At 40.7% G+C, this 27,060-nt stretch overlaps 2 protein-coding genes across 5 annotated transcripts in view; one reads left to right on the top strand and one right to left on the bottom strand.

The window, feature by feature from the left end:
• Window positions 1-9,428, bottom strand: part of KIAA1328 (KIAA1328 ortholog) — a 164,391-nt gene extending 154,963 nt beyond the window's left edge. The window contains exons 1-3 of one of the 3 annotated variants that reach the window (XM_063453826.1): window positions 9,300-9,428; window positions 3,432-3,467; window positions 1,990-2,132 (exon numbers count right to left, since the gene is read on the bottom strand). In XM_063453826.1, the coding sequence (XP_063309896.1) occupies window positions 1,990-2,132; window positions 3,432-3,467; window positions 9,300-9,384 (264 nt within the window). In that variant the 5' untranslated portion in view covers window positions 9,385-9,428. The remainder of the gene's footprint in view (window positions 1-1,989; window positions 2,133-3,431; window positions 3,468-9,299) is intronic. The other 2 variants (XM_063453827.1, XM_063453829.1) reach the window with 2 other exon arrangements.
• Window positions 9,429-9,750: 322 nt separating this feature from the next.
• TPGS2 (tubulin polyglutamylase complex subunit 2) lies at window positions 9,751-23,582 on the top strand. Of its 2 annotated transcripts, none has more exons than XM_063456793.1 (8): window positions 9,751-9,776; window positions 10,818-10,929; window positions 11,370-11,449; window positions 13,670-13,757; window positions 15,934-16,062; window positions 17,821-17,916; window positions 22,227-22,390; window positions 23,229-23,582. In XM_063456793.1, exons 2-8 carry the CDS (start codon window positions 10,857-10,859, stop codon window positions 23,448-23,450), a joined length of 852 nt encoding a protein of 283 aa, XP_063312863.1. In that variant the 5' UTR covers window positions 9,751-9,776; window positions 10,818-10,856; the 3' UTR covers window positions 23,451-23,582. The 2 variants fall into 2 exon arrangements, with proteins under 2 accessions (XP_063312863.1, XP_063312862.1); XM_063456792.1 differs by having other exon boundaries at window positions 15,934-16,080.
• Window positions 23,583-27,060: the final 3,478 nt, after the last annotated feature.

Below are 27,060 nucleotides of genomic sequence, written 5' to 3'. Positions count from 1 at the left end.
CAAAACGCATCTAGATATTTCTTGCTGTATAAACCCTCTATATGCATGTCATGCACCTTGTTATTTTGTCACAATAAATGTAGTTATGCTGAGTAACAGTCCCTCCTTAGAACATTGTAATATGCAAACTGACCTGTATACTGCATTGGTTTTCGGGAATGGTTTGTCCCCATTTTCTTTTGTAGGTACCATTTCTTAAGAAAGTTATTAAGAGAGATCTACAGCACTAAACTTCAAAGTCCTGAATTCCCATGGGCAGGGCCGGATTAAGAGGCCAGTGGGCCTGGTGCTGCAATTTTGAGGGGCCTAATTACAAAATCTTATCGGCCAAAAACACTAAAACAGTCTTACCTTCCTAGCATCATGTATCTGACGGAGATGGTCCTGGAGGGAAACTATGAAAAAACTATGAGGATGCAGCTATGAGAAAACACATACCCTGTGCTAATCTCATGCTTTCATCTTTCAAGTGAATCCATACCTCCTAACAGCAGTGTCCAGTGAAGCAAGAAGTCTATGGACGGGGTAAAAGGGTGGGCCACTAATGCGGATCATGTAACCAGAACTCCCGAAAGGTGCAAACACTCAAAAGGGGGCATGTCTGCCCAAATAATTTGAAGGACAGCCTGGCATGAATGCAGATCAGGCTGCCTGTCAATCATGCATCTAATCATGCACTCGCTCCACTCTAAGAACTGTCCTCTAGCACTCTCATGTCCACTTGTCTCCTTAACTTCTTACTAGCAGGCAGAAGCTTCTGCTATATAGTCTGGGACAGAGAAAACTTAGATGTAGTGAGTGTAGAAGAAAGGGAACATGCCACAGTGTTCGAGAGACCAAAGTCAGCATTACCTAAACCAATTTCATTGTCAGCCAGTCAACACAAACACGTTTTCCTGGCACTATAGGGTCTTTAGGTTCTTCCTTCCCCCCCCCCCCCCACCCTCAGGTCCCTCTCCCGCCAGGATGAAGGGAGAGAAAGGGGTTAATCACTTCCCTTTCTCCAGCGCCAGGGATCTCTCCTGCCTTTTCTGACGTCAGGGCTGAATGCGCATGCGTGTCAAGAGCCACGCGCGCATTCAATCAGTCCATAGGAAAGCATTTCTCAATGCTTTCCTATGGACGTGAGCGTATTCTCATTGACACAAGAGTATCAGCATGTCAGAAGGGGTAGGGGTTGATGGATAAGATATCTGTGAAGAGTAAGCTAGTAAAAGTGGTGTGTGGAAAAAACGAATAGTGGCGAAGCGTGAAGTGGGCTATGGAGGCAAGGGAACGGACTAGGGAAATTACATTGCGAAAAACATCACCCAGGAAGATATCAAGCTTTCCTTAAAAAAGGTGTTTTCACTGTCTTCTTAAAGGACTGGAGGCAATGGAAGAGTCTAATGGTAGTGCATTCTAAAAGTCCAGAGTAGCCATTGAAAAAATCCTGCAGATGAGAGCTGGCAGGGTGAGGACAAACAGAAAAGGCTTATATTTGTTGAGTCAAGAGGAAATGTAGGGAAATACGTTTGGACTACTTCCTGTACGTGGGACTTTCAGCTCCCAATTGTACAGTGATTAAATAGGAACTGACATTACCTCATTCCTGCACCCTTTAATTATTTTGGGGTGAGACAGCAATGTTCTCTCAGGAGGACAAAAACTGTATCAGTACAGAAACCTGTGTGTATCTAAAGTTGAGAGGCGGCAGCATCAGTCTGAAGCAGGAGTAGGCAACCTTTGACACCCCAAAAGCTGTGGATTACCTATCCTCAGATGATTTGCCAGCTATGCAGGAGATGTAGTCCACAAAATCTGGACTGCCAAAGCTGAATTAATCCTGATCTAAAGGGTCAGTGTGTGACAGTTGTAGAAAAGGATTCCTTAATGCGTTATCTTTTTGTTTTACTAAAACCTTGAAAACATTATTTCATGTTTAAAAAAAATAATAATAATTAGAGTTTGATATTGCACTGCAACTAGATCTAGCAATTGTCACAATACCTGATGATCTCCTTGGCATCGCAAATTCTGCCTTAAATCCATTTCATTGACAGAGGCAGGAGTCCGTACTTTTGGCCTTGTATCTTCAGTCTTCTTATTCTTAAACTGTGAGATTGTCCTCAGGTTTCCCTCTTTAGAGAGTCCTACACACAATGTATAAGGATACAAAAAATATATATATTATACAACTGCAAAGTTTGGTATATTTCCAGTAACTTTTAAATCCTTTAGATAACTGAAATGGCTGTAACATTATACCACATACACTCTATGCATTCCACCCCATTCCTCACTATAAAAAAGGGTGCTTTATCTTGGCAGAGTACATTACCTCTCCATTGCTAGATGCAACATAGACTTAACGCTTCCCCGACACAGAGCATCATACTGTACAAATGTCCCATCATCCCACCCATTGCACACATCTACACATCCTTGCCTGATTTTAAGGTATAGAGCACATTTCTTAATCTGCATTAAGTCACGTTCGGTCAACTAAAGATGTCATCAAATTTCCAGTTGCCCATAAGTGAAGAGTCTTTTTTATGTGATGCTCCTTATATTGTTTGTCTCCTATTATCTTTGTGTCATTACATACTTTCCATTTACATCGAAACCTCAGTGTCAGCACATAACACTATATATAACGTGCTACAAATGTTAGACTAAAGTCCACAGGCAAAGTTATCTACTCCTTGTGTGTCTAATTATATATTTCTCTGTCCTTAAGCATACCAGTCAGGATAGGAACATTACATAAGATCTGATCAAGAACGGATCCCTTAAGATGGCTATAGCATTTAGGATATTTCACACATATCTGGTTAATTGCAAATGCATCTAGAATAGCTGTCAAGGGGCAGCTTGCACTGCAGTGAACCCAGTACAAACTGAATCTGGGATCATGTTATTTAAGGAAAGACAAGCTCAGTCGGTACTGGAACTGAATTCATTGGACTGAAGATAGTGTCCAGTTTGGCCTAGCAGGCCCCACTTACTGTTCCTAATCAATTTACCCAGTGCACATTTGAAGAGTTACATTAGATCGGTAGCCTCTGCAAATACTATAATTGAGAGGGGAGCGAAGTCTGGAATATTCTGCAGACAAGAACAGAAAGTCTTAACTATAAGGTGTATAGTTCCCGCTGTACGCAGCCTTTAACAAGGTGTCAGTTGAAATTGGCCTTTTATTAATTACATTTTTTTTTTTTTTTTTTTTTTAATGTTTCATACTATTTTGATTTATAAGATCTGTGACCCTTATTGTTATATGGCTTTTGGATGGATTTTTCGTAGGCTTCGCTACTATGAGCTAGAAACTCCCACAGATTTACATCTTCAATTGAACTGAACTCTGTGATACCATCTGTGCTACACTTTCAAAAAAGCGATCACATGAACAGCAATAAAGAATATAATGGTTTAACAGTCTTAATACATACCTGGGATATACACCATCTGCTGATCTTCATCAGATGCTGCAAGAAATTAAGGAACACAGTTTTGCTTGGAAAACCATTTTAACTATATGCATGTGGCAATTCTATAATGCAAACACAACATTTACTAAGTATATGACAATGTCAGCTTCAGGTAAATTGTACTTCTGGAGTCTATGCAATGTCCTAATGAAGTCTCCAGTAAATATATACAATAATCATTAGCTCTTTTCTGTGCATGTGTTAAGGCAGTCCATCAATGCTGAATGCTACGCATTCTCTCATCATCCTATTTAACATGCACAGGGATAGCTTGCAGGTATTTTTTTTTTGTTTTGCAAATATATTTGGGCTGATCGATATTCTATCCATCGCTGCTGTATAGTCGGTGGGAGTTTCAACACAAGGCTAATTTATGTGTTGTTGTACATGTATTTTGGTAAATGGTCACAAATGGCCCTGTAGTCTTCTTTTGATTTTCCACATCCAAGCACTATCTTTTAAACACCAGACTAGATACTGTTTTTAGACACTCTTACTCATCAAAATGAATAAAAATGTTAAGCCACATTGGCCTAAATTAAGAACCAGAGAATATTTCCTACAATGATGTAAATTATTGCCGTTTGACAGTCAGACAGTTGAAAAGCCATACATAAGAATTTAACCATGTCAACACAATCTCAATCTCGCCAGTCTTATTCTTTCACAGTAAGACATGTGGATAAGAAGCAAGCTTCAAGTCAGTTTAAAAACCCACACTATCATATCTAATGTTTTCGTCTGCTTTCCATGTGATGGTATCTCCACATCCTCTAAAATTACAAGTCCTCCAGTCTTTGCTACGCAAACGAGAAATAACCACAACTCCTGTTTATGCACTCTTCATCTTCAAAGTAGATGGCAAAAAATGTATTCTTACATTCTTAATTAGGTGACCAGGTGCCACATTGCCCTTTTACAGTGCGTAATGAATGCTGATGACATGGCTACCTGCCTATCCATCTTTTCTTCTGACACACAGCTCATCATTAATCCTCACATTGGCTTTATGTCCAAGAGGATTTAATGTAGAATCTTGGTTCTTGCAAGATACTCCACAACTGTAATCTAATTTACATAACTCTAATTAGGTATGAACAATACCACCCATTCTGCCAACATTTCCTGGACTTCTGCTCGCATCTCAATTAGTTTTGCTACATAACTATCAGACATAATGCCAGATGTACTAGCATTAGATTTGTTTAGTACTCCGGATATCATACCTTCTTGCCTCTTGTAAGTTTTACCTTAAAAACTATAGACTGTAAGCTTATCTTCGCATGATCCATGCTATTTTAAACTTGTCAGCATTTAATTGTATGTTTTATTTACCCATTTTACTGCGATGCACAACATATGAGAAATGTATAAACAAAAAGAACATACAAATTTTGACAAAATATATTTTTTGATACCTTGAATTATTACTGATACATATCAATTATTAATAATAAAGCAAATCATAGTAAAAGTTATGATGTACTTATATGTAAAATACGTCAACTACCACGCTGAAATTTGCAAAGCACGTTACTGGCATGCGCGAGAATACAGCATTGACGCCTATGAAGAATCCTGCAGGAACACAGGATCCTCTATAGACCCAGCCAGAACCCTGCAACCATCATGGATTACGCATGCAGGTCTTGACACTTTAGGCGGAGGAGAAATACAGAGATAAATGTAATCTCTACTTTTTCTCTGTATTTCTCTGGACTGGGTTTGAATTTCAGTAATTCCAAAACAGTCATATGGATTAACTGAAATCTTAAGTTTGGATTCCAATATTGTTAAAGTGGCAGAGGGTTGTAGTCAATGGAGTATATTCAAAGCCATATTTAAAGGATCACAAACATGTATTCCTGACCGTATAGTGCCATTTAGGTGCCTTAATCGCACCTCCCCCTCCCACTCCTTAGCCACCCTATAAAAGTTTAAAACTCACCTTATTTCCAGCACCGCGCAGGTCCACCGGTGCTGGCTCCGCCCTATCTGTGACATCATAAAAATGGTAGATTTTTAGCCAATCCAATGCTTTCCCATAGGAAATGTAAGAATACATTTTTGTCATCTTCTTTGAATATGAAGAGCTATGAACAGGGGTTGTGGTTATTTCTTTTTTCCATAAGGAAAGCATTGGATTGGCTAAGACCGGCACTGGGTGGGGCCAAATGCCATTTTCACCAATCAGGACCAATCAGGAAAATTCAGCGTCTCAGAGCGTGGGGACGCTGAACGGCAGGGCTGCTTACTGTGCAGGCTCAGCCCCTTCAATGGCCATCTAAGGATTGGCCACTTGGAGGTGTCCCTAGGGGCAATGTAAACACTGCCTTTTCTCTGAAAAGACAGTGTTTACATAAAATTGCCTGAAGGGGGTTGGTGACTAAAGTGTCCCTTTAAGGAGGGATTATTAAAATTTGTATTACATTTATTTTTAGTCGGCTTGTCCATAAGAAGGATACAACCCCACTGGTACTGCCACTACATGTTCGGAAAATATTCATTTTTTTTATATTGGAGATCCGCATTTAAGTATGGCAGCTAGAAAATAGCAACTCCAAGAAGAGACAGCTTATAATGTAAGTATATTTCCTCATCTGCTACTTCCCTTCTTCAAACAACCCCACAGGAGCAGACGTTACCTTCTGGTGTCTATACAAAAATGCAAGGATATCCACAAATGACAGTGCCACTTTAAATGTGAAATTACTATGACACATACTTGATAGGCAAAATGTGAAGGAGTATAAAAATAATTCTAGATTAAAACTGGCTGGGAGTTTATAAACGTTTTTTTTCTGCAAAAGTACACACAGATCCTTTTTTGACACAATTCTAGGGAGCATGAACAATATAATATAACATAGTTGCAAGAGTTCAGATAATGTGGGGGGTTATTGAATAACCTTAAAGGACCACTATAGGCACCCAGACCACTTCAGCTTAATGAAGTGGTCTGGGTGCCAGGTCCATCTAGGTTTAACCCTTTTTTTTCCTATAAACATATCAGTTTCAGAGAAACTGCTATGTTTATAAATGGGTTAATCCAGCCTCTAGTGGCTCATTGACAACCGCTAGAGGGCTTCCGCACTTCTCACTGTGAAAATCACAGTGAGAAGACGCCAGCGTCCATAGGAAAGCATTGATAATAGTTAAACATTTATCGATTTTCCTATGGACTGGCTGAATGCGCGCGGCTCTTGCCGCGCATGCACATTCAGCCGAAGAGGAGGAGAGGAGGAGGAGAGTCCCCCGCCCGGCGCTGGAGAAAGAGGTAAGTTTAACCCCTTCCTCTCCCTCCAGACCGGTGGGAGGGGCACCCTCAGGGCACTATAGTGCCAGGAAAACGAGTATGTTTTCCTGGCACTATAGTGGTCCTTTAATTGAAAAACGTAAAATTGAGTCAATAGGCGACTTGAGTCTATGCACAGACGAGACTACTCTGTAGAAACGGCACTGACCAAAGTATCCAATGATCTACTCGCTGCAAAATCTCGTGGTCACTACTCTATCCTAATTCTCCCTGACCTTTTGGAGGCTTTTGACACTGTTGATCATCAATAATGTCTTCTCATCCTCCGCAATATCGGTCTAGAAGATATTGCTCTCTCCTGGTGCTCCTACTACCTCTCCCAGTGCTCTTTCAATGCTTCTTTCTCTGGCTCTGCTTCTTCTCCCCAACTCCTCTCTGTTGGTGTCCATCAAGGTTCAGTCCTTGGTCCCCCTACTGTTCTACATCTATACTGCCTCCCTTGGTAAACTCATTAGCTCCTTTGGCTTCCAATATCATTTCTATGCAGATGGCACGCAAATCTTTTTGTCCTCTCCTGATCTCTCCCCCTCCCTCTTGACTAGTGTCTCTGACTGCCTCTCTGCTATTTCTAACTGAATGGCTGCCCACTTCCCTAAACTCAACTTGACCAAAACTGAAATTCTGGTCTTTCCTCCTTCAAGTGTTGCTACTCCTGTGTCCTCCCTCCAAGTGAACGGTGCTACCATCAGCTCCACCATGCAGGCTCGCTGCCTAGGTGTTCCCTTTGACTCCGACCTCTCCTTCGTGCCTCATGTTCAATCTATCGCCAAATCCTGCCGCTTCCATCTCAAAAACATTGTGCACTTCCAACCCTACTTAACGCCAGATGCGACTACGGTACTTGTCCATTCCACGGTCCTTTCTCTCCTTGACTATTGTAATCCGCTTCTCAGTGGTCTTACATGCTCCCAACTTGCACCGTTACAGTCCACAATAATTGTGGCGGCGAGGCTCATCTTCCTGTCTGCCCGCACCGCCCAAGCCTCACCCTTCTGTCAGTCCCTACATTGGCTTTCTGTAAGAAGGCTCAATTTAAAATTCTGGTTCTTGCTTTCAAATCTCTACGTAATACTGCTCCCACCTATCTATCCTCCCTAATACACAAGTATGTCCCATCTAGTCCCAAACGCTCTGCTGAAGACTTACGTCTATCTTCTGTCCGTACTCCCACCTCTGATGCCCGCCTTCAAGACTTCTCGAGGGCTGCACCATTCCTGTGGAACTAACTTCCCGTTAGATGCTCACCCAGTCTCCACTCCTTCAACAAAAAAAATCATTGAAAACCCACTTCTTAATAAAAGCGTATCAATTAAACTGTTAATACCTCCTGACTGATGCCTCTCTTGCAACTGTCATTAGTCTAACACTATCCTTACCTTTTGTGTCACTTTACCCCACTCCCTCTAGCATGTAAGCTCACTGAGCTGGGCACTCAACCCCAATGTTCCGGTGTGTCCAACTTGTCTGGCTACAACTACATGTCTGTTCGTCCACCCACTGTAAAGCTCTGCGGAATTTGTTGGTGTTAAATAGTAACATAATAAACTACACCACTCTGTTGTAGACTAAGTTCTTGAGTCTACATGGTGGTACTTATGGTTTTTTGACAGGGACCCAAATTAAGAAATATGATGTAAACTTTAAAAATAAAAAATGCAAAAACAAACACATTCAATAGTCTCGTCTAAGTGTCAAAGGGATCTCAAATCACATGTGGGATCGTGGTAATGCTTATCGTAACCCATTTATTTAGGGCAGTGTCTGACACACGAATAAAATAAATGTCTGTTGCAACCCCATAACTCCCAACATTTCTAATGAACACATTTTAGGGGTCCAATTGTGGCGCGACCAGTGTCGTGGCTATTCTAAGAAACGATTTACTAATAATTTATAAAACTAAAATGCCATTAGCAGCATGACCGATGTATACTATTTACACAGACTGATTTCTAAACACATTTATTGCAGTTTAAAGACACATTACTGGGAGTATTATTGCTGTGGAGCTCTGTTATACACTCATACACATTACTGGGCATATTATCGCTGTGGAGCTCTGTTATACACGCAGACACATTACTGGGAGTATTATAGCTGTGGAGCTCTGTTATAAACTCAGACACATTACTGGGAGTATTATTGCTGTGGAGCTCTGGTATACACTCAGACACGTTACTGGGAGTATTATTGCTGTGGAGCTCTGTTATACACTCAGTCACATTACTGGGAGTATTATTGCTGTGGAGCTCTGTTATACACAGAGACATTACTGGGAGTATTATTGCTGTGGAGCTCTGTTATACACTAACAATATGGAGCTCTTAGAAAAGAGAGACACATTAGGATAGAAAATAGAGACAGAGGGATTTGAGCTCAATATAGGGACTGTCACTGCTAAACAGGGCCACTTGGGAGGTATGGAGTGTCAGAGATGGGGTCCCAGCCCAGCAGGTAATACCCACTCTCCATGCAGATCACTGAGCAATATAACCCTACAGAGAAACGCTCACACTCAATGGATTCCATGACAGCACACAGCCAGGTAAAGGATACCATCCAGACTCCAGTAACCAGCAGCTCCTTCCCCAGCAACATCCGCCATCTTCAAACAACCGCCACCCCCAGCATCCACAGCAACCACTCAGCGACCCCGCCTGGCAACAGCGCTGCCGATGTTCATTGGCTGGAGCGTCGCTCGAGAGGGATTCCTATTGGTTATCGGTTAGTCAATCAACGTAAGGTGCGGCGGAGACGTTGGTACGGTCACGTGAACACGTCCTAGCTGTGCCGGGATTTGTAGTCTTCAACGCGATTTGCGATGAGTCGTTCACTGGTTCGGACGCACTGCAACTTCCAGAACGCACTGCGCGCAGTGACGTAAAAGAGAAACGCGAGTCTGATTGGGTGGAGAGCCTGAACTACGTTTCCCGGCGCTCAGCGCGCGACGTTGTGTATCCTGGTTACAAGAGGAGAAGATTTCAACTGCTGTAAGAAAGACCGACTGGGAGGGAGGATAGGGGGTCAATGACTGTCAGGATTACTAGGAATAGCAGAGTGGGAGCTCACTGTCAGTATTACAAAGGAATAGCAGAGTGGGGGCTCACTGTCAGTATTACTAGGAATAGCAGAGTGGGAGCTCACTGTCAGCATTACTAGGAATAGCAGAGTGGGGGCTCCCTGTCAGTATTACTAGGAATAGCAGAGTGGGGGATCACTGTCAGTATTACTAGGAATAGCAGAGTGGGAGCTCACTGTCAGTATTACAAAGGAATAGCAGAGTGGGAGCTCACTGTCAGCATTACTAGGAATAGCAGAGTGGGGGCTCACTGACAGTATTGTTGATTGTTAAATAGAGATATGCATATTTATCTTTTATTATCCTCATTGTTGCAGTATTGTTCAAACATTTTATAAATCACAGTCCTGTGAACTCCTTCTCTCTTGTGAAATTCTGGGCTTTGGGGTCTTTCCTATCATACAGCCGATAGGAATATGCTAGTCATCTCTATCTTCCAAATGCTGCGCCCTGCTTGTGCAGACAGAAACTTTTTTTAAAAAAAGTGTTTTAATCAAACATTTTTATATCTCTATAATCAATACATTGTTTTGAGTTCTGTAAAATATAGCCACCACTCACACACTTGCTGAGCTTGTCTTCATAGCTGGCAATCCACATACCAGCTCCCAGTCCATTTGATTAACTCTCATTGTCTGAGGAGCTACCTTAAGGGAGACAGGACCATTTCCTGCCAATGGCTGGGAAATCTTACCTGGAGGATGCTGGACTCAGTGAAGTGAAGAATAGAAATGAACTGTCCTTCGTTAAAACGATAGATGAATAGATCGATTGATAAAAAGAAAACTGTGATACTACGTGGAAGCACTTTTCACTTAGTTGCTATTGAAACTCATATCTTGCCTCTGTTATTATTTTAATATAAGTTTGAATTCTAATAAAATCTTTGTGTGTGTCCATGAATCAGACTCCAGCTCAATGAAGGATTGTTGTGTGTTTTGTTCTTTTTCAGGGTTGTGTGCTCACACTGAGAAAATATACGGTTTTAAAGATGGCTGAGAAAACTGACAGCATCATGACCTCCTACACAGAAAAACTCACAATGGGAATCTGTAAGATCCTGGGTAAGAGACGGTAGTCGCATTAAGTAAATAGACCTCTAAGATTTGTCTTAACTCTAGTAAATCTGCAAGTTATCCTGACGGTAATTTATCACCTTAGTAGATTATAATATACATAGCGTCATGTCAAATGGCTTGGTAAAGAGGAACTGTCACTGCTATGGAAATAACACCACTGAAAAAAAAAAAAAAACACCTATAGCTGTTGCTAATCTTTTTTTAATGTTATGGTCCATTTTCCTCTTCTTTCATTACGTCCAGTTGCATGTTGTAGAAGGCATTAATTATACAGTGCAAAAAAAAGTGCAAGTACATTATAGCCTGGAGTGCAACCTTAAAGGCACATGTTAAGAAAGAAATGCACAGGTCTCTATTTTCATCTTCTTCAGCTAGGCTTAACATAAAGTCTTGTGATTTTCTCAGATTATGTTCTCTGCTTCCAGAGTCTTCTCCTGGAGTCACTGATGTTATGTTCGAGGAGAAGCGACCAGCAGAACGTCATATGATTGTCAACTGGGAACAGGTACGGACAGGTATCAACATCCTGTTGCCATCTAGAGGGAAAGTGATTTCATTGTTGCCCTATTCCAGAGTAATATAAGCTTGGCACCATAGATGTTAAGAAACTAAAGTCTGGCTGAGCACCATGAGACATGTACCAAATCTTCATTAGTATGTGCATTAAACTGACTTATTCTAGTTGGTTTGTATTTTTTTTGTATTCCAAAATGAGACAAGCACATATACACTGATCAGCCACAAAATAAATCCACCTGCCTAATATCATGTAAGTTCCACTCATGTGATGTTTTGAGGCATGGCCATCACAAGACCTTTCTGTGAATGCTAGGGTCCAAAGTTTCACAGCAGAACATTGCCCACAGCTCACTGCCTTTGCTGGCCTGCTTTTTTCTCATAGTGCATCCTGTTGCCATCTCTTAGCCCAGGATATTTATGCACACTTATCCAGCCATCCAACTGATCTAAAAGAAAACGGGATTCATCAGACCAGGCAATCTTCTTCCATTGCTCCATGGTCCAGTTCTAACACTCATGTCCCCTTATAAACTACCTTTGGCTTTGGACAGGCATCATCATGGGCGCTCATGGACTAAGCAGCCCCATACACAGTAAACTGCTATGCACAGTGTGTTCTGATACCTTTTTATCATGGCCAGCATTGCACTTTTCAGCAGTTTGACCTACAGTTGCTTTTATGTGTGATTTGACCAGACAGCTAGCGTTCGCTCCCCATCTGCATCCATGAGTCTTGGACGCCCATGAGCCTGACGTCCATTCACCGGTTGTCCTTCCTTGCATCACTTTTGGAAAGTGCTAACCACTGCACACCAGGAACGCCCTACAAGACTTTGCCATATTGACTTGACAAAGTCACTCAAACCTTTTTGCTTGCACATTTTTCATGCTTCCAACAAATGAAATTCGAGAACTGACTGTTCACTTGCTGCCTTATATATCCCAACCCTAGACAGGCGCCATTGTAACAATATAATCAATATTATTAACTTCACCTGTCAGTGGTTTTATTGTTGTGACTGACCAGTGTAGGATATAAATTTGCAACTCTGGTGTATGAGTTAAAATACTGAGCAACAGTTATCCCTAAAATAAATGATAAATTAAATTGTATGTGCAAGAGGTGCAGTATATATATTTAAGAGCAATCTAGGGCACATTACATTTGTATAGGGTACACATTGCTAAATATTAGGAATATGCATTCGGCATTTCGGGACTTCAGCAATTCCCTAACCACTACAACCACTTACACATCTAGGGTTAGGGTTAGATTCCTGTCATCATTCCCGTAATTTTCCCTCCCTCTCCTATTTTGCCACATTTCAAAAATCCTAAGCACTTCGCACTTCCGAAATTCGGCGATTCGTGCATTCGGAAGTGTCTGAATTGATGAAATTCGTCCGAATTTACATTCAGAACAAAACGAATTGCACATGTCTACTAAATATCTCTAATTCTCTTTGGCCGGTATGAAATCACTGTAATTCTGTATATTTTTAGACCCCTGAATTTTGGTAGTAGGACTAGATGCTCTTCAACAAGAATGGAAGGGACAAGTCTTCTAGAAATAAATGTAATCAGACCTGGATCATCTATAAATGGGATCCATGTAGACTGCCACACTTTGCCCTAACGTATTTTACCTTGATGATCTACTTGTCCTTTATGTTTTGAGTGCCTCTACTTAGCCTCTCCCACAACGTCAAAAGGATGAAATCTCACTCCCAACTACTGTAGGTGGGGGCTTCTGACATCACTAAAAATGCAATTGATTTGGAGTACTGGACTGAGTCAGGCAAAGGCTGCAGATAGAAACATTTCTTTATCGGTTTAGAACTAATCCAGCATTCCCAAATGCTTTAATAAATGGATGTGTAGTCCTACTAGGATTGCTATATTTAGATGTACCACTAGATGTCACTGTGTATCTCAGTCTTTACTGTGCAGTGTAGCGTTGGCAACACTTAGAAATTATAAAAGTGAATAGTTTGTGTTGTAGCCTTTCCATGAGTTGCCAATTTTTGTCTGAATTGTTCTTCATGCTTTCTGGAGGTATATGAATTTAGCTGCCCGGTGATAAGCTGACAGAGAAAATCAATTAATCTTCATGGTTCCTATGGTAGTGCTTCTGTGATTGCCTAGTAGTTCTCTGTTATCGCCAGTTTGGCTTTTATTAATCTTTTTACTTTCTGGTTTGGTTCAGAAAAACGGATGCACACTGCCAGACGATTTAAAAAACTTTTATTTGATGACAGATGGGTTTCAGATGTCATGGAATGTGAAACTAAATGGTGAGTATGACTCTGTATATACTTTGTGTGTGTGTGTGTGTGTGTATCTGTGCAGATTGCACGCTAGTTACACTATATAGACAAATGGATGTGGACACCACAGATATTTATTGAGTTCAGATATTTTAGCTGCATCCATTGTTAACAGATGCTTAAAAACCAGCACACGGCCATGAATTCTCCATAGACAAACATTGTCAGCACAATGGGTTGTCCTGAAGAGCTCCGTGACTTTCAATAGGACACTGTCATAGTCTGCCATAAGTCAATGCGTGACATTTCTACCCTACTAGATCTGTCCCAGTCAATTGTAAGATCTATTATTGTAAAGTGGAAGCATCTAGGAGCAACAACATCCTAACTATGGAGCGATGGGCCAGGGATACTGGAGTAGGGACACAGAGTGCCAAAGTGATTAGCACTGAGATATCAATCCTGTGCTCTACATCTTTTGTTCCACACCACGTGGTTTTCTAAAACCTTTATTCTTCTCTATACATTTAATACTAATTTTATATACATAACCATACCTTGCTTTTCTAGCCCAGCAAATACCAGCTTTATACTTTCCTTAATGGTTAACATATATTACTGGTTTGTGCCTTCACATCTTTATAATTACATACTGTGCATTATACATGTATAATTTACTGCTGAAATATACGACTTTATAGAACCTTTTTAATTACAGTGCAGTTGGGGTGTATTGAGGCGGGATAATCTATGTTTTGAAATCGTGAGATGATATAACCTTTCTCATTAAAGTCAAATACTCAGTTTGCAAGTATTGGCATGTTCAGTAGCTGCTGAAATGCCTTTTTTGTGCTCTTTTTTGTCTCTTCAGAAAAATAATTGTGTTTTTGTTTGTTTTTTATTTAAGTGGCTCTACATTAAAATGCAATTCTGCCAATGACAGAAAACTTGGTATTCACAAATAAGTGTCTTTTAATCTCCTCTTTTTATTCCATACATTTTCTCTAAACAAATTGTGGCAAAATTAATTCCGAAAGGCAAAACAGCTGATCCAGATTCTCCAACTTTCCATTATCGGGGTTATTCGCTAAACCCTGGATTTTGCCTGAATTGACCAAATCTGGTGCAATTCACTGAATTCTGACTGCACTGGCAATTCACAAATTGTTTTTTGTTTTTTTTTAATTTAATAAACCTTGGTGACGCAAGGGTTTATTATTAGCCAGTCACCACATAAAAAAAAAAAGGTAGAAAAAAAATTCCTATTTGAATCAGGTAAGACTCTATAGGCAATGGGTAGGGGCCCTAATATTAATAATAATGGGGTGGGCTTATTGTCCCATGGGTGGTAGAAAGGACCTAATTAATTATAGAATAGGGGTGTGGGTATGCCACTGAGAAGCCCCAAATTATAGCATACTGGGTGGCAGATAGTTCCCAAACCCCCATGGAGGGCTCACCGCAGAATGAGCTTTGATAGCGGGGGTTATGACATAGGCATTCCCAGGTTATGACAGTTCTCACAAAGCATGAAAATATTTCCCAGACTTTGCAATATGACAAAGAGTGCTGTAATTGGTTGGCTAGTAAGCAAACCAATCAGAGTGCTCTGACAGCCAAGTCTAGAGAGAAGTGCCTTCACTATGCTCCTGCCACCGGTGGGAAACAGGCCCCCTGTGAACAAACGCCCCCCCCCCCCCCCTCCTCTCTGGCCAAAGCCACAGAACCGGCTAGACACGGCAAGGAACTCCCACTGAAACCGCATCATCTCTCACACAGACCGGACCCTTCCTTTCCCTGACTGACATCAGCAGCTGATCAACTGAAAAACGTGTCTTGTTGTACAAGGATGGGCCATAAACAAATCAAGGAGTAGGTTGCTAGAAGATGAGCAGTTATGGATCAGAGAGAAGCCCAACTAATCGATAAAGAGATTTGTTGACAACAGATTTCATAATTAATTTTATTGATTAGATTGTTTCAGCTCTGCTGGATTCAACAACTTTTAGTTTGAGTGTGTATGCCCAAAAGATGGTATGATTGTATATTTATGCAGTTAAATGTTTTCCTATAGACATTTTTAGATTGTGATGGTGGAGTCTTTCTTGAGTGAACATAACTGTTGTCCATGGTCATTTGATAGATATAGCCATTATAGTTCACGTTCATATTGCTGATCTAATCAACATTTTTTTGTTTACAGATGCTCCCATCCAGGTGGGCTCTATAGTAATCAACAGCATTTCCAGTCTGAGTCGACAGGGGGGGTCCCACACTTACAGTCTGCCAAACGCTCCATCTCTCGCTGACCTGGACCAAGATACAGATGAAGGTAGCAAAACTAAAAGCTGTAAGCCGTGATATACTGAGTTAATTGATAAAGACAACACCCACTCTTATTATGGTGACTGGTCATTTTCAGGAATATTGTCTAAAACTTACATCTGTAAAAAATAAATAAATAAACCAGCATAAATTACATTGAGATTCCTCCATGCTCAATATTGTAGCTAATATTCTTCAATGACCCACATACAGCATTTGGATTGTATTTGGATTGTACAGACAGTAAACATGTCTGCTGAAACACACACTAACTTTGTTTGTAGGTGAAGCAAGTGGACTCTCGCATGGTTCTCCCAAAGTCTGCTCATTCTGCTGTATTTTCCAATCAAATCTCATTTTAACAACTTGAATGAGTGGAATGTAACAAAGTCAGAGTCCACACATTTCCAGCACTAAAAACCACTAGAAAATCGAGACCTTAAATAGAATAATTAAAAGAAATACTCGCGGCTAGTTGTATTTGCTGTTTCATGGGATTGTGGATTCTATAGAGACACATATATTAGACCTGCACTTAAAATCCCACTACTCTTGGGGAGCAATTCTGGCTACAGTATTTATCCCCAACGTATAAACAATTTTTTTTTTTTTTTACCAGCACTCAATCCCAAACCCCAGTGTATATTTAATGGGACACTCTAGACCTCTAAAGCCCATTAGCTAGCTGAAGAGCTTTATATGCAAAGAGTATGTCCTATTTTTTTTTTTTTTTTGCAAAAAAGTTCAGATTTCAATAGAAATTTGATACTATTCTAAATTAACCTGTTACACCCCCTGACTTTAAAGCAGACAGCAGGTCCTGTTACTTCCTGGTTTGTTTAACTCAAGTTACCCAATGGAAACAATAACTGTTTCAGAACTCAAAAAATGTTTCTCTAATTTAATTCAGAATTTTTTTTTTTTTAATTACTCATTTTGTATAGATTTATTTCTTAAGTCTTTTGGAATATACCACAGGTGCTCTTTAATATTTTGTTTACTCATGAGACCCCCTAGTGTGCTAATATGTAATGTGTAGCTTGTCATATGTATGATATCAAGCTTAGTACTCTTTATAGGAATTCCCTCCTATTTTAATTCACATTTATTCACTTTTAATTTTTTCACGTTATTTATTATATTTTTTTCCCAATAGTGTATATGAAGAAGTGTCCAGTTATTACTAATAAAGACTATTCTTAAAATATCTCTAATTGTATCGCTATTGTATTGTTACAATAAGTGTTTTTATACTAGTGGTAATCTCTAGATATTTCACTCCATCTCTTTGGGAGTTGGATGTCTATTTGGTTTGTTTGTTGAAATGGTAAAATAAGTTTATACACTTGATGTGTGTTTGTGGTAACCGACTCCTTTAACAAATTTTTGTGAGATTTCAGATAGCGGTGGCTTTAAGAAGGAGTAAAGGAAACCAGTAAATAGTGGGCAAACAAATGTAGATATAAATCTACAAACGTTAAAATCCTATAATACTATGTTACTGCTTCAATTTTAATAAACCAGAGATAAGGGATTACTGTAAACTGGAAGGGATGGAAGACTAAGGGGTAATGACAGCCTATACAAATTTACACTAAACAGGGGCTGTAGATATGTGGAAGCACTAATTACTTTTCAAGAGATTTCTTAATGAGATGAATATATGAGCAAATTGATTCTGATTGTGCCATTTCCAAACTTCGGCTAGCCTTGGTCCTTGCTTATTTCTCTCTAATATTCTGCATATTCGTATCTGTTTTTTCAGATCAGCCTCACTTTGATTCACGGAATGCAATCTTTGAGCTGGATCCATGTAATGGAAATGGGAAAGTCTGTCTGGTTTACAAAATATCTAAACCAGGTAAGGTTTTCTTTTAATAACGTTTAGGGTCAGAATGTGAATTCCCCAGTACAACCCAAAATAACATCTTCATTGTCTTTCTGTATTCTGTGTCCAAACTTGCATTGTTTTGTTTTTGATTATGTTAGGAGGGGGGGGGGACCTTCGTTCTTTTTGCTTTTTTTGTACTTATTTTGTCCTCCAACTCTTCTCTCCCCTTTTTTCATAGTTGTACTTTGTAAGTTGCTAAATATTTAATAATGTACATTTAAATAGAAAGTGGGGCATTATGCAAAAAAAAAAAAAAAAGTTTAATATATTTAACTTCTAGTTAATTTTCAGTATTTTTTCAGTATTCCCCTTTATGAGGATTCATAGTATTTGCACGCGCTCTTATGTTACCAAAACGGGTTCTGATTAATAGATGCTATTAAGGGGAAATAAATACAGCAAAAGTATTCATCAATTGCTCACTGCAACTCTTTTTTGTCTCTTCTCTATTCTTTAAGTATTTACTTACATGTCCTATTGTTTTGTTTGACTTTACTGCCCCCCCCCCCTCCCCCCCCCCCTTCCTCATTGGTCATGCCATGTGTGGGTGTAGCAGTACAAATAGGTTAGCTTTCTAATTTGTATAATATGGTGAAAGGAAGCTCAAAACAAATGCTGACAAATGGAGGTGTGGCTGCCAAGTGGCATGTTGGCACACGGTGCATGAGCTGTGATCTGGAGTACAAGTTGTCTGACAGCTAGACTTGTACATGTCAGAGCATTTACTAATACTCTTAATGTTTTTGACATGGCTAAGAGCATGTTCTGTGACACTTTGTTGGATCTTTCACTGTTGCCTCTAATAGTGAGACACCACAGAAGTCCCCAAAGATGGTTTGATGCACTTCCCAGTTCAGCAATGTCTCTCCAAAATGAGAGCCACTTTGGGGTATACTTCCAGGGCTGAGATCTGGCGTCTAAGAGGCTTTATCATATGAATATAGAAAAATATAAGCCACAGAAAGGCAACTGCTTTGTTGTCATCCTGTATTTCTGTCTATTAAAGATACAGCTTAGTATACAAAATATACAGAGAACCAGTTGTAGCCTAAAACAACATAGAACATAATATAGTATAGTACAATCAATATATGCAGTGTACCACCAGATTGGATTGCACTCACAAGATTTTGGATGCTAAAGTGCAGTTTTAGTACATTTTTAATAAAGGCTTTTTCTCCTTCAAACCCCGCTGAAGTCTCTTGTTTCTTACACGGGATTGTAAGGCACATTACATACAATAAAAGAAACCTCCTTTTTTGTTAGAAATAACAGACAAGCTAAACTGGCACATCTAAACTGAAAACAGATAACATGCTAATAGCAGGCTAGTCAGGAATGGGCAAGTAATGGGCAAGTAATAGGTAGACAAATGGCATGTGCCCATTGAAAAAGGATAATATTAGAGACCATTGCTTAACGTGCCTGAGAAATATATGTGGGAAGGGTAACCACTGGAGTTATGCCTATAAATTAGTAGCAGCATCAAACAAACGAGAAATAATGTGAACATAAGACATAACTGAAAACATAAAGTAATATATGACGGGAAAGGCATCCGCTGTTATTGGAGCAGAATTAATCAGAGGCAAGGCAGTAGCGTGTCTTGGGAAGTCTACGTGCAGCTCAGCAGAGTGATACCAATACAGAAAGTCTCTCCAGGCTTGTATGAGGGCCTACATCCTTTCACTGCTGACTTGGGTGCCACCAGAGGTCAAGTCACTCCCCCACCGGGGGATTCCGGAGGTAGGTGTTGATGATCGCCGCTTCCTGACAGTATTCCTCTGTCCATGTGGACGATGATGAGTAGAGAGACCTCGAGTTGTCGCCATCCCAGGCAGGTCATCAGCGAGGCGAGTCTTCACCAGTTTGGGTGGTTGCGTTGCCTTGAGGAGGCCCCATTGACCTTGCCCCATTGAATCTCTGCATGAATTGGGCGCACACGTGTAGCTTCGCCCAGAATTTCTGGAATATTTTGTAGAGCCGCTTTAGGGCACCCTCTTTAGAGCTGCTGTGTTCCCTTGATGTTGGTACCTGCGGGTCGGAGAGGGAAGCATCTGCCATCTTGGGAACACAGAGCTCGACAATTGAGTGGTTTGTGCTGTTGAAACAGCACAGAGATGTGCAGTGGGGACCTATATATCCTCCACCATACCAGGAAGGGGAGCCGTCAAATTTGAGCAAATCAGCTGGGGTCAGTGTCTGGAGAGCAGCCATCTCTCCTGGGCCTTCTGTGCTTGAAGGCTGCAGAAGTTTCCAAGCAAACAAATCAGGTCAGGGGGTTCCAAATACAGTATCGCTGGCTGCAGCAATGTATCACCACTCTGATAAGCCTGATAATATCGGTCCGACTACATAAAATCAATGATTTATAGTTCTACGTTCAGGAACTCCATCAGCACATGTCTGCTCAACTTGGCAGTCATGTCTGCTCAACTTGGCAGCCCCTGGAGTGCCTTGCTTTTACTACATCAAATAGCTGTTGCAGCAAGTGAAAATTAGTTCTCGTGGGGGATATTGGACCCCAAGATTTTGGGGAAGGCATTTTTTGTGTGCTTAAACATCTAAAATCTTGTGAGTGCATGCAACCCAATCTGGCATTACACTATGTTATGTTCTATTTTGTTTTAGGCTACAACATGTTCCCTATATTTCTTGTATACTAGATTGTCATATAGGAGGGAGACATACTGGGAAGGCGCTATATATATCTTAAGGTGAATCCTGTAGTTGTGGGAGGGGTTAACGGGCCTTCTTAAACCCAGACTTACCTCTAATCAGGGCCGACAACCAACAGACTCCTTTGCATTACCCCTCACCAGCATCTAACCCCAGCCAACCACCTGGAAGGCACCCAGACCCGCCAGCCGTCCAGCCAGCCAACGCAAAACAGGTTCCACAACCGTTCCTGCCAAAACCCACAGAACCACATCCATACAACCAATCACGTGAGTTAACCTTCCCCCCATCTCCCTGCCCCCAACCCTCTCTCCGAGCTCACAACCCCTTACACAGCACACGCCTCCCTTCCGGGATCCCGCAGCCAATCACTCACGGGCGGGGAAGCGCTTTTAGGCTTTACACCGCCACCACGAGACACACGTACACTGCACAGTACCCCTGGTCACAACATGAGAACGCCATACCGCATCAACATCACGGCCACGACAAGGAACAATCACCACTACAGGTAAAAGTTCCGCCATGGAACGAGATTCCTCCACGTACGGACTAGGAATGCGTCAGAATCCACTGTAACCCCCATCATCCTCAGGCACGTTCCCAGAGGTCCTCAGTCTTCGAGTAAAGGCATGAGGGGGGGTGTGTCCACAGAGATTACACATCCGGGACCTCAAATCGGAGGGGGTTGGGGGGGGCAGGGGTAGGCAACCTTCGGCACTCCAGATGTTGTGGACTGCATCCCTCATAATGCTCTTACACCAGGGATGTCGAGCATGCGGCCCCCCAGATGTTGCTGAACTACAACTCCCATGATTCCCTGGCTATCTGTTTCATTGAAAGAATCATGGGAGTTGTAGTTCAGCAACATCTGGGGGGCCGCATGTTCGACATCCCTGTCTTATACCCATAATGCTGGCAAAGCATCATGGGAGGCGCAGTCCAAAACATCTGCAGTGCCAAATGTTGCCTATGCCTGCTCTATACTCCCCATCACCACTATTTTAGGCCTCCAGTCAACCAGGATAGTCGTATCCACCTCAGGATCATAGCGCAATTACAAACTTGCTAGTTACAAGGGAAGTCATTTTCCAGGGTTCCCAAATCATACACACCCCCGGTCAGGCCACACACCATGTGGCCATACACAACAGTGGCACTATTCTCCACATTGAGGGTCCCTTTACCAAGCTAACCTTCCTAGGTATCGAACTGGACTCAGCAACCATGATAGCCAGTCTACCTAACGAGAACGTTTACCGCGTTAGAGACTAAATATCAGGGTCCCTACATAGATATATTAATAGAGAAGAATAAAAATATAATTTATATATGTATTTTTCTTGTTGAGCAAACATACAGCTTATCATGATGTGAACCCTTCCTTTTTTTACTGTCTTTTAATTCGGCTTGCCTTCAAATTCCTTTTCCCATTCTGTCCTACAATTCTTAGCCATCAGAAAATGTGTTCCCAGCAAACGTTTTTTTTATATTTAATCAGTTACCTCCTTTAAAATGATCTCCAACCATGTAAATAGGAATGAGAAATGTGCATTCCTGACATTATTGATTGATTTCACTGCCTGTTTCGTTACTCTCAGGAGAAGTCATGCGTGATCCAGATATCTGGTTCCTAGACCGTGCTTTGTACTGGCATTTTATTACACACACCTTCATTGCATATTATCGGCTCCTCCTCTGTCACCTGGGACTCCCACAGTGGCATTACGTTTTCACCAGCTACGGCCTCAGCCCGCAAGCCAAGGTAAGAATCCAAACCGCTGTAATCTGAATACAACGCAATGTCAAGGGTGAGAACTATGTTACTATGCAGCTCACTTATGAAGGATTGTTTCAGTGCACACTTGGATGGAAATACAATCCGGACATTCCAGAAGTATATTCCAGGCCACAAGACTGTTTGCACCTAAACTGAGACGGTGATAATTGTCTTAAAGTGCACGAGATCAATTAGCCCAGAACTCTCAGCCTTACACTGCCATTCAGGATGTAAATCATCATAAATGGCATGACAAAAAAAGACAATACTGGCTATAGCCTCTTTTTTGAGTGATCCTTTAAAATCCTGTATTTAATCAATAACGTATTATAATGTTGTGTATTTTTTGTTTTTTTATTTATGTATTTACATTTTTTTTTTGTGATTTATTTTTTTAACCCTTTTGTATCTGTAATGAGGAATGTTACTGCCAAATCCTGCTTCAGTCCAACATTCACAGCCTGTTGCTGTCCATTGTACATACAAAGAGGAAAATAAAGTAGTCATTAAGATATTGGGCACAAAATAGCCTAGTTTTAAATGTTAAGCGTATAAATATAAACTGGTAGTACTTGACCTCTGCAGTTGCATCCTGAGAATTAATCTGGATAATAAATATCCGATGGGCTATTTTTTAAGGGGGAGTAGCAGGTCTGCTGTAGTCCTCTTTTAACTTTGGGTAACTGTGATTGACCAAATTCCCTCTTTTTTTTTTATTGGTGCTGAGAGAAAAGGTTACAGTATGTTGATAGGAAAATATGTTATGCGCACACATTGTACTGTTTACATAATGTCACTGCCTACGGGTATCTATTTATAACAGCAATGGATGAACATGTACAAACCCATCACATTTAACACGGCATCGCTCTCAGAGGAAGTGGATTCGTATGTCAACAAGCTGGACCCAAACAAGATTTTTAAAAGCAAAAACAAGACTCCATTAACCAAGAAGAAACTTCCCCCTCCACCTGCTGGAACCCAGAAAGTGAACCCCGCTTCTGCTAAGCACCCCTCTCATACAGGAATCACTACACGCAAGTGAAAGGGGTCTAAACTAAAAAGTGTGATATTTGCAGTCGCCCATTCCACAAGCATATCACACACCACTTTCAAGATCCTTTTATAAACATGTATATACAGCTGTACAGTTATTTATTTCTATAGTTATTTATCTCTATAGTTATTTATCTCTATGTGGACACTAAGAGGCAAACTGCGTGCCAAACTAACGTCTCAGAGTTCTCTCTGATCAAAAAGATATACCTACTCAACCCTCTGCCTAAATACAAGTTAAGCAAAAATTGCCAGCAGGACTCTGGATAAAGGTAGATCGTTAATAGTTGGTACTGGTAAAATATTGTCCATATTCCCTTGTCATTTTTACTCCATTCCTGCTTCAGTAAATGAACCCATGAGTGTATTTTTTTTTTTTTTATATTTTATGTTGATTTGTTATTTATTAGTTTTTTAAATTGTACAGTTGTTGTCACTTTATAACAGTTCCGTTTATTGAAAATAAATCCTACATGATATGGGGACATTAAAGACTATGTTCCATTATTTTGGGGTCCTGGTTTCATTTTTTTTTTTACATTTTTTTAATTTTATTATTGGTGGGGCAGGGTCCAAAAAACTGAAATGGTTCATGTAATTTACAGCACCTTATAATAAGTTAGTGGAGAAAAAAAACAGGGACACCTGGGCATTGATTAAAGGAAGATAACTGGTGCATTTCTTAATTCGTAGAGCTCAAAATATAATTTCACCCTCACTTCTGCCTCTGTTATTCATGTTTGCAGACACATACACATGTGAGCTTGTCCCATGCAGGCCTCCCTTTTCACACAAACCATATAATATGAGTTAAAAAAAAAAATAGGAGCCTCATAATTTATAGAAATAGATCTAACATTATGTGCTTTGGTATCTCCCCCAAATCCAAGTGAATAAATTGGTTGGCAGTCTTTAACCCCTTGAAATCGCAAGCTTCCTTCAAAGCATAAATAAAGTTCCTTGTACATAATATAAATACAGAGCACCATACAATATTGTAATATTTATAGCACTGAAAAATGATCTGTTGCCAAATCATGTGTATTGATCATCTATTTATGGACCTGGTTCCATTCTAAGAGAAGAACATGTACCATCCTATGTCTTTAGGTAATGTCACTCAATCGTAACTAGAAGGACTAGATTTATTTTAACACAATAACAGATAATCCCCTGGCTTTATCAGGGATTTGGTGAAACTGAAATTCTAAGAATATAATCCCAATACACTTGAAGTGGTTCTAAATTAAATAGTAATCCCCAAGATTAGTGAGGAAGGTTAGTGGCTGGTGTCATCTCCTTATACATGTTCGAAACCAGTCACGGGTAAATGGCATTTTGTGGCACACCTCAACACGTGGGCATTAAGGGTAACATTTTCTGCATTATTTTGTAGCCTTATTTAGCAGTGTGATGCATTAGTTAGTACGTGATGTAGACTCTGAATATCTTGAATATCCCCTGGCTTTATCAGGGATTTGGTGAAACTGAAATTCTAAGAATATAATCCCAATACACTTGAAGTGGTTCTAAATTAAATAGTAATCCCCAAGATTAGTGAGGAAGGTTAGTGGCTGGTGTCATCTCCTTATACATGTTCGAAACCAGTCACGGGTAAATGGCATTTTGTGGCACACCTCAACACGTGGGCATTAAGGGTAACGTTTTCTGCATTATTTTGTAGCCTTATTTAGCAGTGTGATGCATTAGTTAGTACGTGATGTAGACTCTGAATATCTTGAATATCTCGCTACATGAGATACATCTTGGTACATTAGGTGTATTTCAAGACATGCGTAGGTATTGGTATTTATGATGTATCTCAAAAATCTCTTTATGGTATGCTTCTGAATAAGGAATATAGCACTGGTATATGGGGATTATCTCAATATATTGGCGGGGCTCAAAATTTCAAGTCTTATGCCACTTGTCACTGTAAAACCAAATCCGGAACTGCACTCATCCAAATACATAATATCTATTATGTGTGAGTTAGATTAAAAAAGTCTGTTTTTGGTCCAAACGTTGCTGATATCTGGGCTCTATTAAATTAGCCTTTTTGATAACTTGGAGTGCCGGATCAGTTTCTGTTTTGCCTTGCCACTTGTCAATATTGAAGTTTTTTTTCTCCACTTCGAATCTTTTACTGCATAATGTCTGGAAATTGACTGGGCAGCCCCCCTTTCCCGTAATAACTTGTGCTGCAACTGACAATTTCAAGCATGTCAAATAGGTATAGCCGGATACCTTGTGCAGCTGCAGGTGGCCTCCAATAATTACAAATTACAAATATTTTCAGATAACCTTCTGCAAGCAATTTCTCTAGCCAAGCAATTGATAAAATTGTAATCACGTAGTACATCACTTAAAAGTTAATTACACTGAAATTAGGGGCAGATAGAAAAATACATTGTGGTGAAAATGACCTCGTCGCTGTTTTTTGGAGGGGCCTGTTTGCCAGCCTCCTAGCCTGTGACTATACCTTACCCAATACACTTTAAAAGGCTCCATTCATGTAATGCAAGTACTTTTGGACTCCATAAAGAAAAAATTTGGGGCATAGGACCATGTGCACGGTCGGTCAAAAAGAGACTTCCAGGAATTTCCTGAACCCCTGCTCTGATCTGGGGGATTTTTGGATATGTTGTTCATCCAGATCAGGGCTATTAGGGGGCGTGACTTTCATGGGGTTGTGTTTTGGGGTACTTATTGGACTTTGTATAAATGTGTGGGTTTTTTTTTTCTGCCTGGGGATAATTAATGTATTTTTTCTGTCATATGGTGGCAGTCACATATGGGTTTTGCTCCTCCCTGTGGACAAGACTTTTAACAAGCTTAATTAAAAAAGGATCCTCCCCCTTTGGGTATAAAGGCTCAGACCGCAAAACCTACCCCAGTCTTCTTTCTTGTCCCGATAGGGATGGACAGGACTTCGTCGTTGGTGAGACACACAGGTTGCTGTCTGGGGGATCCGGTCCGAGAGCTGCCCGGGTGGTAAGCTGAGTGGCCCATGCTCCGTTTTCTTAATCGTTACGGAGCATACTGAGGTCTGTAATTTATGCCGAGAAAGTTTCCGGCAAATACTTCCGGGAGGCGGAGCTTGCTCTGAGCAAGCGCACAGCGGTGGAACGCACGCCCGGGTGGTGTTTGCGTTCCACCTGAGCTTCCGGGTGCGCAAAGACGCATGCGCAAACGGAAGCTTAAAGAGATATTGCAAAAAAAAAACAAAAAAAAACCGCGAAAATTTGATTTAAAAGCTGTGCTAGTACCCACTGACAGCATGGTGCAGATCAGAAGAGGTACGCCGTGTCACCTGCCCCCCCACACGGCTCAGAGGTATTTTGAGGTGAGATTTACAGAAAATAGATCTTTACTTTGAAATACTTTCTGAAGGAGAAAATACTTTCTAAGGAGTATCCGTTTAATTTTTTTACAGATATGTCTAGTCCACCTGAGATGGATAAAGAGAAACTAACTCCCACGCCTAGAAAGGCTACGGTGAAATCCAAACATATTGTTTGCAGCGAATGTGCAACTCCCCTCCCAGACGGGTCTAGGAAGAAAATATGCAGTTTGTGTACTGCAAACTCGTTGGAAAG

Source organism: Pelobates fuscus, chromosome 5, assembly GCF_036172605.1.
Source record: "Pelobates fuscus isolate aPelFus1 chromosome 5, aPelFus1.pri, whole genome shotgun sequence".
NCBI lineage: Eukaryota > Metazoa > Chordata > Amphibia > Anura > Pelobatidae > Pelobates > Pelobates fuscus.
This window is presented reverse-complemented; position numbering and strand designations above follow the sequence as displayed.